This window comes from Cataglyphis hispanica, chromosome 17, assembly GCF_021464435.1.
Source record: "Cataglyphis hispanica isolate Lineage 1 chromosome 17, ULB_Chis1_1.0, whole genome shotgun sequence".
Lineage (NCBI taxonomy): Eukaryota > Metazoa > Arthropoda > Insecta > Hymenoptera > Formicidae > Cataglyphis > Cataglyphis hispanica.
Genome location: NC_065970.1, coordinates 3,275,816 through 3,289,280, shown reverse-complemented (window position 1 = coordinate 3,289,280; position 13,465 = coordinate 3,275,816). Strand labels below are relative to the sequence as shown.

The following is a 13,465-nucleotide window of genomic DNA, read 5'->3' as shown; positions in this document are numbered from 1 at the left end:
TTTTCGATTTTTAAAAGATAATTAATTCTTCGGAAGATATGATTGATTGTAAGTTGCTTGTTGAATTAGTTTTACTGAAAAAAGTTTAGTGTTATCGTATTCAAATTAATCTCTAAAATGCATAGAGAATTTTAAAAATAATTGTCACATGTTTTATATCAATTTAATCATTAATTATTCAGATGTTATAAATAATTGCTACATGATTGACCATATATTTGGATTGCGACTTAATTCGCGGCGAAAAATTCTAGGATCGCAGGTGATAAAGGGGTAGCACGAGTAATTTGGGTTTTCCAATAAAGATCACGTTGCAAGGCCGGCGTTTAGCTCCGATTCCTACCAATGTCAGGCGTGTAAGCTGCCGTGTAAAATGACACCGTGGCATTTCGCTTCGCTCGTTAAAGAAGACGCGCGTTCGATTTATGCACGCGCCATAAGGCGAACTCAACACTTTCGGAAAACACGAAGTTTAGTGTTCTTCCAATATAATGCGAAGTGATAGAAAAATCACTGATGAAAAAAAAAAACAAAATAGAAAATTCGTAGAAGATTTTCTTTGTAGAAAAATCAAGCGTCTCTTTTACGACTCGAGAAGCAGCAAAAACGAAAACTGAAAATACATATGTAGCATATGTTCCCCGTTATTTGTGATTCCGCGTCGATCGTCTTAACATTCGTATTTTAATTATCATCGTTCAACTAACTCGCTATAAATCATTTCGCAAGGAATAATTGACTATATTTCCGTGATAAATGACGTTCCATGCGAGAGGGCGGCGCGTTCAAAAATTTGCGTCAGAAGGTACGTCGAGAGGAAAACATTCGGGCATTTAATTCGTTCGGCTTTACGTAAGGAAACGCTGATGAGTTACCCGGTGCAGGCGCATTAGCCAAGCACGATGCGACGGCGTAGTTCCGCCGTGCAAACTCGTGACATAAGTCTTGACAAGGTTTTGGCAGACCCGTTGGCCTTCTCGGCCAACGAAGGCCCTCTCTCTCTCTCGCGAAATGGGCCGTAAACGCTGCGTTTCCCTTTCGAACTTGTACGCCGATGTATGAGATTTACGAGACACGCCACACATGCTGGGATGATCCAAGTACTATTAACAATGATTAAAGACAGCATTCACGACTAAATTATAATAATCAATCTTTGCATCTTGAATAAGAGCGCGGTTATAATTTTTTTTTTTTTTTGTTTAAATTTTGTTTCATATTTTTGTGATTACCTGAATCATGTGTAGAATCGTTTCGCTTTTATTATCTTTATAATTATTTTATGTATATTGTAGCTTCGTTAGAAAAATATTAATTAATAATAATATTATATAGGAAAATATAGAAAAATATAAATAATAGAAAAATATAAATGTACAAAAATATATTTGTATGTATCCTTTTTTGATGTCACTTTATTAAAAATTATAAAATAATAATAATTAATTGTAATTGAAAAAAAAAATGATTGAAATGGGGCAGTGTTTCGAAAATTTCACATGTTAAAAAAGAATGCGACTCGGCTGTTTACCGATAATATATTTTAACAATTTTTTTCGTTTTTTTTCCTCATTTCTTTAGAAATGCGAAAAATAAAAATTCAGAAGGATACGTTATTTTAAAATTTCTTTGCAATGAACTGTGAATTTGAGTTATCAGCATAGTATTTTATTCGTTCGCTCGATTTATGCTTGTCACTGTAAAAATTTAGCCCTGAAAATTTTCCGTTGTTTGTTATCGTTCGAGATGGTACCTCGGACAGAGAGAATAATGAGCTCCGACAAAGTCGAGAAGTCGTGATATACGGAGTACCGGGTTTTGTCGAATGGATCACCTTGGCAATGAGTCCGTAACTTATTCTGGTTCACGAAGATTAATCTTCCGTGAGTTTGACGTCGCGCTGCGTGTGCTTGAATGACGACTAACTTCTCTGGTGAGACTTGGAATGCGTGGCGCGTGCGACTTTGTTATAGCTTGCCCCCCCTTCAAATGGAAACTTAATTAGTAATTAACTTGCTTTATTTAGAGAAACTGCGCTGTAATCGCATAGTCCTTTGTTATTTTCGCTCGTGACACATGGCAATGTATTTATAATTTTATGTTCCACCCGTTTATTATATAGTTGAAATTGCAAGGAACGTGTGTGAAAATAAAATGACTTTAGCATGTGTGTGTGTGTAAAGTTGGAGAATTTACGATCAAAAGGCAACGTACGGATTAAATGAAAATATTAATTATATAAATTATTCTATTTACTTGCAACTTAATTTTACTTTTAGGCAGACTATTTCTCAAGTCGCGTGATATTGAAATTTGAAGCTCTCATGTTTGTAATTTTATATTAAATTTCCGAGCGAATAACAAGATATTATGCGACTTTAATGAGGATTAATTATGTTTAAGCAACGCAGTATAAAGTTTTATAAGATTTTATGGTCTTATCACGCCATTGATTGATCTTGTTACGAATACGTTGGCCTCGTAAATCGCGTGTGGAAGATCGCTGTTGAATTTGTACGCCTTTAAAATGATGTCTCTACAGTAAGGTCCATGTCCGCATAACTCGTATTACGTAAATACATATGTCCGAAAGGCTTAACGCAATGAGATAGATTATATACGCGGTGCTCTCAGCGCAAGCCGGCTCAAGACATTTCGGAGCTTGTCGCGAAATGTTTGCGAAAGAAGATTTAATGGATCCATGAAACAGATGATTAACATGTAAACGTATAAATTACGAAACGAACACACACGCATAAAAAGATTCGTAAAAGTTACTTTAAACACATTTTAAGAAGCTAACATTTCTTAAATTTTTTCTTTCGAACTTGAAAGCAAAAATAAAATATATGAAGAGACCATTGCAACTTAATAACTTGATAATGCAAGTTTTTAAGTATTTTGATATATTTTCGAATTTACTCTCTTTCTCTCTCTCTCACTTTCGATTTTTCATTCTCGAAAAAATTATCATAATAAATAAATTATAATAAATTCGTAAAAAATTTTTTAACAACATTTAATATATATCCCACTTTTTATAAATTATTAAAAAATTTATAAAGAATGTAAAACAATATAAGAATGCTAAAAACATTTTTATATCTTATCATCTTTTATTCTACTTTTGTATATACATATAACATATACAAAAATATACATCTTTTATATTTTATTATTTATGTAGTATTATTTTTGTCTTAATTTTTATATTTATTATCAGTTTTTTTTTTTTACTTCTCTATTAATACTTAATTTCTTCAATTTATTTAACAGTAATTATCTTGGCACATATATCTTTTTCTTGACAATTAATATATATCAAACCATTCAAATGATAAGTCAGCCATGTATAATCCAAAATGTTTGCTTCGCGTTCTGATTTCATTCTCAGCACGGATTTATCACCAAGCGAACGAAATAATTCGAAATAAATTTCGAGACGTGCCAATTCAACGCGATCGAATCACGTACGATTCAGCTGTATTTTTCCTTAATTCAAAACTCTCGATTTTATAGTTTAGCTTGACTAACATGACGATATCTCCTCTACCACATCCCAGTACATGTCTTATCGCGTGAATTTATAATCGCTCGGTGTGGGAGCAAAACACGAGCCCGCGAACTAGTCGCTCGATCAAATCTAAATCCGATAAGCGCATCAGGAAGAAGAGCGAGATTGGAGGGAGCTCGGCCCTCGCTACCGCAGTCGCCGTTCGTCGATAAATCACCACTAGACTTATGAACCGTAAAAAGCGAACAGGGACAGGTTACTGTCTCGGATATCCGCTGAGAGCATACGCCCAGTAGAACGAAGATGTTTCGTTAATGACCTCGTTAAATGAAAGGACGGCTGTTGACCTCTATGCGCGCGCGAATGTCGTTTTCTTTCACGACGATAAGTCATCCTGACAATCGCCATCGCCGTCAACCGGTCCGGCAAATTGTTAGGGAACGTAGATAATTTGTTACACGTTTCTCCTCGTATTGATCATATAATTCTCTCTTGCACCAGATCGCATCTAATTTATATCTATTAATTATGCATTGCGTTGTTATATAATGTAAGCTTTTTTTCTTAAAGTAGCTTTTATGACTTCTCCTCATAAACATAATATAATATTTAAATTAATGTAACTAATTATATATATATATATAATTAGTAAATTTCGCGATATCTATTAATTAATCACAATTAACTTATGAATTAACCAAATCTTTTATATATTTTTTAAAGTCGAAATTAAAATTAAAATAAATCAATCATGCATGTCTCATGATGAAAGAAATTTTAAGTAATATTTTTTATATAACATGCATATATTTTTTTACATCATACGCGAGCTCCCCTATTTATATTTTATCGAGATTCCAATGCACTTTTATTAGCATGCACTTTTTTTTTTCTACGATAAATTAACTCTCAAGCAACGGCAAATTTTGCCCGCGTGACGCGATATGCATCGATAAAAGTGAATAAAATTCTTACACGTTGCAATCTCTGTTGCATCTCTCTGGATCCTTGTACACGTGACGATCAGGTTCCGCGGCATCTTGCGTCTCGATCGGAGGGACGCCGATCGGCGATACCCCTCCGAGATACAGGGAGGTGGATCTGCGAGGACCGCGTCTTCTCATCGCGAAATTGCGCTCGCGCGACGGAAAGCGCGGCGTTTTCTTCTTCATTTCCGTCACTTCTTTCACCGAGAGCCCGTCGTCCCAAACCATTCTTTTTTTTCGAGCGATCCTGTACCGTTCCGTCAGGATGGGACTTTAATCGCAGTTGATCGCTGGATTAAAACTGGAAATTTGGTACGAAGCGTTTTTAAAAGAGCACATTATCGCGATAGATGAAATGATAAGGGAAAATCGTGCGCGAAATAAGGGCTGAGAAAATGCGACGATGTCGACACCTCGACCTTCGATTAGACAAAACTGAAAGCAAACACGGGATTGTCTAGGATTGCGTGTAATGGCATTTTACTGAAACACGTGACTCGATAAATCAAATTAAGTTAACGCGATTATGAATCGATTGTGCTTGTCTGCATGTCGTCAAATCCGCCTATTTGCCAGGGCTGTTGATTTGCAAAGTTTATTGGATCTAATAAAATGCATTCTAAAATAATAAAATGCATTCTAAAATAATGTTCCGCCATTTAAGTCACTCTTTTTTTTTTGCAGCTTAATTTTTCAAAGTTCTATGATTTTCTATGAAATCGCAAACAAATTTCTCTATAAATTTTCCAACTCATTATTTTGCTAAGAAACAGTATAGTCTAAATTCGTAAATAAAAGCTGATATGATGAAAACTAAATATAAAATAAGTGCTCTTATTACTTATACATTACGTTATTAATACTGGTATACTGATTACTCAAGATATCGAGGAAAAAAGTTTGGATTTTTTTACGTTGATTCAACGCGTATTATTCATGCAGTTATCTCTCCGATATTCTTGAATTAATCTGCAATCGATGAATCATGTCTTTCTCAATCATGATTTGCAAAAACAAATGTGCTTTGATATGAAATAGCAGAAATATCAAAATGGTTTTCTCATTTATACATTACGGCTTGTCAATTGCATCTGTATTTATATGATACCGAGAGTTACAAAATTCGCGCACTAATTACTAAAACATTAAAAACAAAAGAAATTTGTTAAAAAGAAAAATTACATTATTAATTGCATCCAGAAAGAATAAAATGCAATAATTTTTATATGCTATTTCACATGACAGATATTCTCCGTAATAAATTTCTCGAATTTTTTTTTTTCATTTTTTCACTATGGCATTAATTATTATTACACGCACATAACCGATTTTTATTATTCCTTTATTGGATACAAATTTCTTAGATAGTGAAAAAAATATGCTTTGTAAGAATTCTAATTTTTAATTAATTGATGTATCACATCGTGCAATTAATTAAAAAAAAAGAGAGAAGTAATAGTGATGTTTCGTGCGTGACAAGTCGACATGTAATATGACGTATCGCTGACGTATCGTCTTTGCAATCCTGCATCAGTCAAATGTAATATTCTTTTTTTCAAGTTCCATCACTTTTAACCGAAATTTTTGCATTATAATACATTCTTGTAATTTGTAAACAATTTTATAAAAATCTGTACAGGTTTTTATCAACATTCTCTTCTTATATCGAGATGAATTTTAAGCGAAATAAATGCTATCTTTACTCGATTCCAATCGTCACGTGTAACAATCTACTTAAGATCGTGCGTAATCGGATGAGATAATATTTCGGATTTTGATATAAAATCTTTCGGATCGCGCGAGCTCCACCGATTATACTAAATCGCCTTCCGTGCCGATCCGCGCGCGAGTTTCGACTGACTCGTCGTCTTCTGCGAGACGAGGCGAGGTGAGGGAAGACGACACGTTTTACTCGTTGAAAAAGGCACGACGGCGACCTTCGGACATTGGTTTGCATTACAAACCATTGTCCTGGATAACGCTCGTCCGCTTTATGTCACCGTCTCTTCCGCGCCGGTTCTCGATTAATAAGCGGATATCGTCGACCGTATTCGATGCGCATCTAATGATCGCGTGAATAGGCGGATAGCTATTTACTTTCTCGAAAATACAAGCATGGAATATTATATACATATAAAATACATAAATATGAAATATAAAAAATATAAAATATAAATATAAATATAAATATAAAATATAAAAGAATTAAACCTAAGATGCAATCTTGCATCTGACAGTTTTTTTTAGTTTGGTGCAATTTGAAAAAAAAAAAGAAAAAAAAATTTATACGATAATAGCTTGACATGATTAAAAGATTGAAAATTATTACGGTTTGCTCTCTGTGTAAAAGTATAATAAAAAAAAAATACAAACGCTTTAGACAGATTTCTTTTTAACAATAATGTGCACGTTTGTCATCTCGATTGTAAATCATTTTCTAAGATGATTCGAAGATACCGATTCGTTCGCAACTGTTTCGCATTACGGTCACATTAGCCCCGTCTGCGTTTATCTTTATAGTTCGCGTATTTCTTCAGTGTCGGAATGACCTTCCATGAATTGCAATTTCAAGCGGACCCGCTGTGTGCCACACTGCGTGCACCGATTATAGCACTCGAGTAAAGCCAGACGCTATCCATTAAGCAACTGAAGAGGAAAGTCTTGTTTCCTCGATACATTAAGTTAAACTTTGACAAGCGAAACCGATAGTGCTAACAAAAATTGACACATAGATTTTATCGAGACTCCGACAGTAATATCTCAGGCTATAAAAGGAAATCTATACGTCAAGATATTTTGTTGAGAAATTAATTTAATACCATGATATATACATGTATATATATATATATATATATATATATATATATATATATACAATATCTAACACACGAGATTTTTTAGAAATATTTGTATGTATGTGTACGTGAGTATAAACAAAGATATTTATTATACAATAAATTTTATTCTTTATTGAATTTAAATAAGAAAAATACAAACTTTGAAATATTAATACTTGGATGATACTTGTGAATAATGTTGCTACGTACAAATATCCGTTATTAGGATTGAGAAAAATACCAATATTTATAGTTACGGCTATTCTGTGAGACTTAATCCGACGCGGTCGCTTCTGACCTCGATCTTTATCGAGACTGGCAATTTCGAATTATTTACGGCTAGTCTCCGCACAGACAGACGCGTCTCCGAACGTTTCCGATGAATGTAACTGCCAAATGAAAAAAAGAAATATGATGTAAACTACCTATGTTGCGTGACAGCTCGACTCGTCATCGTTACGTCTGATGCCTCGATGACGTTATGCACGCTATCGTCGTGTTTATGTGAATTTAATGACGATGAGAAAAGACTTTCGAGACCAGTTCACTTAACGAAAATTACGTTCCTTCCAATAGCGATCAATTCTTTTACATATTTTTATAGTCTCGATTATTGTTTTCTTCCAAGGAAAAAAAATAATGATTTAATTAACTATAATTAGAGTGATGAAAGTGCTTTAGTCTGTTGTTCATTTGCAGAATGACACAACGATATTTAATTAAAATTTAAAAAATTAGATCGACAAAATTAACAAAAACGTCGTACACTAGAAGATACGATTTCTACCATTGATGAAATAATGGATTTTCAAGTATATAATTTCGGATATAGATTTACGTAGATGACGTACCTCAAAACATTCGGGCAAATTAAGCGTAATAATTGAATGACGCGAAATCGTTCTCAGCCACGTGGAATGTATGGATAACGACGCGCGTTCGCTTCAGCACTGAACGTGACTGTCGCAACCGGAGTTTCAGTCAGTGGCATCCCACTCTCGATAAGGATTATCGCAAAGGAATGACCTCGTTATCGCGACGAGAGTGCCGGCGGCAATCAGAGACGGCCGACTATGTTAATCGTAAAGCAAATGTTATACAAATAGCTTGCCTAGCGTATATCTTCCGCGCGATTCCTTATCGTCGCGCTGCCTTCCTGCTTCGCGTGTGATCGCGCTTGCATGCGCGTTATTTAAAACCGCGAATAAATTGACGTGCAAATTACAAATCTTAATGAGATGCAGTTTGTCATCTAGGCGAAAATATTTATTGCCGCCGTTTCTTGAGTTAATGCAAAGAGACAAAACATTTCTCCATCCCCGCTCTGGATGTCTCACTAGATTTCTAACATTTTTATTCACGTCGTTCTCTGGCGTGAGTAAAAATGTTAGGAATTTTAACCGATCGAATGATTTTAATCGATCGATTCCGGATAAATCTCGTTCAGAATTTAAATCATATATTTTATATACAAATATACGGACAACATTTTTGATCGGTTAAAGAATCGTTCGATAGGCCTTTCTATAAGAGAAATTATATTGCAGCCATTCTGAATGCACCAAGTATATTTCAAAGGGCTATATAAGACGACACAATCTCGCCAGCTGGTTTCCTAGACGGAGAATCCTTAGCAGCGACACTGCTAACGGACTTATCGCGTTTTACTACACGGGGGGACACGTTTAGTACGGACATTTTCCCGTCTCGGAGTAGTAACTTAAGACGATTTATGCAAGTTGGAGAACTCGTAGCGTTTCTTAATCTGGTTGTCCGCGGAACTATGGCCGTTTTATTCACTGGGATATAATAGAGTCAATGTGTCTGGAGTTTTTTAGAAATTTTTCAAAAATGGCTGGAGAAAAATATATAAAGATTATTTCTTTTTTTTAATTTTTTTTTTTAATGAGTACTACATAATTATATGCATAATGTGCAGTCATCTTGTGGAACAGAGTAAACAAATTCGTCATGTCAAACGGTTTTACGTATGCGAGGTCGCTGCGTAGCAGCAGAAAATATTGACATGTCCCTAGGTTTAGAAATGTAATTTCGGACAATGATGTGCGTTTGTCACAACAAGCACGATGCATTTATTTATCTCGATCGTAAAGACACGCGCTCTATCGCGAATGTGGCGCGATGCCAAGAACCGCGAGTTCGAACGTGATGCATATATGACTGTCAGAAAGAAATTATTTTGCGAGTGAGGTTCTCCAAAAATTAAAGGCGTTCACTTAAGGTTTACATACAATCATGAAGAAACGAAGAGAAATTTGCTCCTCTTTTCATATAAAATAAGATGAATATTATTTATTCGTATGAATAAAAATTATAATTTAAAATTCCTACGAAATAGATGAATATTATTTACATTAGTAGTTTATTAAAATCGCTATATTTTTTCTTAGCATTTATAGCCTTTTTTACATACGTATATGCAAAGCTTTCATCTTTTGATGAAATTATGAATTATTTATAAGCTTTTTTTATCATTTATAACATTTTGATCAGAAATCTAATTTATGAAGAAAAGAAAATGTAGTGCCAATTATATTATCGCAACGTATATCTCTGTTGTGATTTTACTACGTTGTAATATAGCTGCAATATAATGTTGCAGCACGTATACATTTGTGAAGAGAACTTAAAACGATCCGCTGACAGATATACACATAAATCCTTTTACATCTGAATGCGCGTAATGACACGTGTAGAAATCAAGCGTCCGAGAATAACCGCTACCAAAATGCTTTACGAATTACCTTCGGGCAATATCCCCGAAATGTATTCCGACGAAAATACATAAGCAAGACCTAAATAAGTTCATACAAACTGTCTACATCCAAGAATGTCCCAGATCCATCAGGTATGTATATTAGATATATACCTAATAATAAGTTGTTAATCACCGAAGACATTTTTTTCTTAATAAAAATTTATACATATTAGGCCATAATTTGTTTTAATATTTCCTTCCTTAACGTTAATTATTTAATAGTTTTTATTGTCATTAAATTTTATATTGAAACACTTTTACGAAATAGTAATAATATTAAAACAGAGCTTTCTGTAATTTTTTAAAATTTAAACTGACATTTTGTATATATTCTTCCCCCATAAAGAAGAGATATGAAAAAATGAGACGAAAATGATTTTAATGAGAGATATAATTTGTGAATTGATTTTTCGGAGAGGTTTTGCCCATTTTTCTCTTATTAACAGTAGCATCAAAGTTTATAGACTTAAATATTTTTGTTTTTATTTTCAAGTAACACTCACCGGGTGTCGTAACAAATCTCATCCTCCTGATACACTTTATTGTCGAAGACATCACTCGCGTGCTTCGAGTTCTCCCATTTCGCTCCCATCTTGAATGTATCGATCGAGCAGCCTACACGTGGTGATCATATGAAGGAGCGCGAGATGGAAATTACGAACGAGTTCATTGACCAAGCAGTCAGACAATTGATTAATTCAATACACCAACAATCGCGGATTACTGAGGAATTAAGGAGGAAACAAGATCTCTCTATTTGGAAGCAACTGTGCTTCTGTTCAGCGATTTAAGAATGAAAGAAAGCATCGCCAGAGAATTCGATCTGTCACGTTCTCGTCGACTCACAGCCTGTTCTCGAACGCTTGTCGAATGACTTTATCGGACTACTATTTGTCCCGATATCATGGATGGCCGTCGACCGGTCGATCATACTCTAAATTTAGCAGCTGCATGCGAGAGAGAGAGAGAGAGAGAGAGAGAAGCGGTGATATAAAGAAGAAAGAGCAATGTACGCACGCACGTACGCATACGTCCGGAAGAGAAGGCGCGATCGCACTAAAGAAAGGTTCGAAATCCGAGATGATGATTCGCCGGCGATTCGCCGCCATACTAGTGCGTTGTCAATGTCAGCTGATCGAGCTGACAGCAGACTTTCACGCCGATGATTTATCGATTTGTTCGATAATAACCTTGTTATATCTCGACACGTAAGCGTACACGTGTCCATTTGCTTAGTCCATCAATCGATCGCTCATTTTTAGTCATTCTTCACGAATTCTTTCACAATGATTTGGTTTTTTATCGATAGTATGCGAGAAATCATTGTTTAATAAATATTTAATAGAATTTTTCTATATCAAAAGAATGTAATTGACTGTGTGCGTGCATGCGTGCGTACGTGCGTGTGTGTACAAAATGTAATGTAATAGCGAAAGCGATTGCGTCCGATACCCGATATATATATATATATATATATATATATATATATATATATATATATAATAAAATGCTAGTGTATATTATTGTATAATAATAAAAATGAGTGCATGTTTGCGTGTGCATAATGTAGTTAACAGCGAAAGCGATTGCGTCCGATACCCGATATATATATATATATATATATATATATATATATATATATATATATATAATAAAATGCCAGTGTATATTATTGTATAATAAAAATGAGTACGTATTTGCGTGTGCATAATGTAGTTACACCGAAAACGATTAATTCATTTTTATTTGCGAATATATATAGTCATATTATTTTTAATACGTAAGAATAATTGCTATTTAGTTTTTAATGCGTATTACGTAACGACAATGTCTTTATTTTATATATATTGCGATATCGAATAGGTTAATGTACTTTCTAAAAAGATCTTAGATTAATGTACTTTCTGTCTTAGACAATACATTAATTAATTTCTTTTTTTCTTTTTATTATTTTATGAAACATCGATAAAAAGCGCAAAATGTAAAAGAGTTATGTATATTATTTATAACAGAATCGATAATACTTTGTAAAATATATTTTGTAATTTTGTAATTTTGTAATTTTGAAAAAAATTGAATAAACTGCATTAATAATACAAAACGCATATGTCTTCTGATTGAACATACCCATCAATTCTCACACATCCATTTCCCACATATCTCTTTTTTAATTAAATCAGCGAAAAGATAGCATTAAAAATAGAAAAATTGAAGCTTCGAAATTCGCAAAAGTCAGGAGAACATAATCAGCAAGGAGGTAGCATAAATAAAATTTTAAAAAGCGCAAAAATTTGAAGCTTCGAAATCCGCAAAAGTATCAGGAGAACATGATCAGCAAAGAGGTGGCGTATCAGGAGAACATAATCAGCAAAGAGGTGGCACAAACTAAAATTTTAAAAAGCGCGAAAATTTGAAGCTTTGAAATCCGCAAAAGTATCAGGAGAACATGATCACTAAAGAGGTGGCGTATCAGGAGAACATAATCAGCAAAGAGGTGGCACAAATTAAAATTTTAAAAAGCGCGAAAATTTGATGCTTCGAAATCTGCAAAAGTATCAGGAGAACATGATCAGCAAAGAGGTGGCGCATCAGGAGAACATAACAGCAAGGAGGTGGCACAAATTAAAATTTTGAAAAGCGCGAAAATTTGAAGCTTTGAAATCCGCAAAAGTATCAGGAGAACATGATCAGCAAAGAGGTGGCGTATCAGGAGAACATAATAGCAAGGAGGTGGCACAAACTAAAATTTTGAAAAGCGCGAAAATTTGAAGCTTTGAAATCCGCAAAAGTATCAGGAGAACATGATCAGCAAAGAGGTGGCGTATCAGGAGAACATAACAGCAAGGAGGTGGCACAAACTAAAATTTTGAAAAGCGCGAAAATTTGAAGCTTTGAAATCCGCAAAAGTATCAGGAGAACATGATCAGCAAAGAGGTAGCGTATCAAGAGAACATAATCAGCAAGGAGGTGGCACAACCCAAATTTTAAAAAGTACGAAAATTTGGAACTTCAAAATCCGCAAAAGTATCAGGAGAATATAAATAATAAAGAAGTTGCATAATTTAAAATTTCCAAAAATTCTGAGAATTTATAGAATTTTAATTATGGAATTTTAAATTACACAAATTTAAATTCTAATATATTGGGAATATAATAGGTAAAAGAGATAATTCAAATAAAAACTTCAAAAATTGAATTTTTATAAACGTCAATTTATTTTCTTTTCTCATTTACAATATAGCAAAAATTACTATTTAAAAATTAATTGTTTTTGCAATTCATTTTTTAAATGATCGTTGTACAAATTATAAACATCAAATAATAGGTTTATAATACTTATAATATCGGT

General features: G+C 33.9%; 1 protein-coding gene across 6 annotated transcripts in view; it reads right to left on the bottom strand.

The window, feature by feature from the left end:
- The window catches only part of LOC126855830 (four and a half LIM domains protein 2), a 108,276-nt gene that overhangs the window by 45,100 nt on the left and 49,711 nt on the right, over nucleotides 1–13,465 (bottom strand). Inside the window, exon 1 of one of the 6 annotated variants that reach the window (XM_050603818.1) lies at nucleotides 10,620–10,723. The exons of 4 other annotated variants lie outside the window; for them this stretch is intronic. In XM_050603818.1, coding sequence (XP_050459775.1) covers nucleotides 10,620–10,708 — 89 coding nt within the window. In that variant the 5' untranslated portion in view covers nucleotides 10,709–10,723. Of the gene's footprint in view, nucleotides 1–4,489; nucleotides 4,744–10,619; nucleotides 10,724–13,465 lie in introns of those variants that run through there. One more of the 6 variants, XM_050603816.1, reaches the window with a different exon arrangement.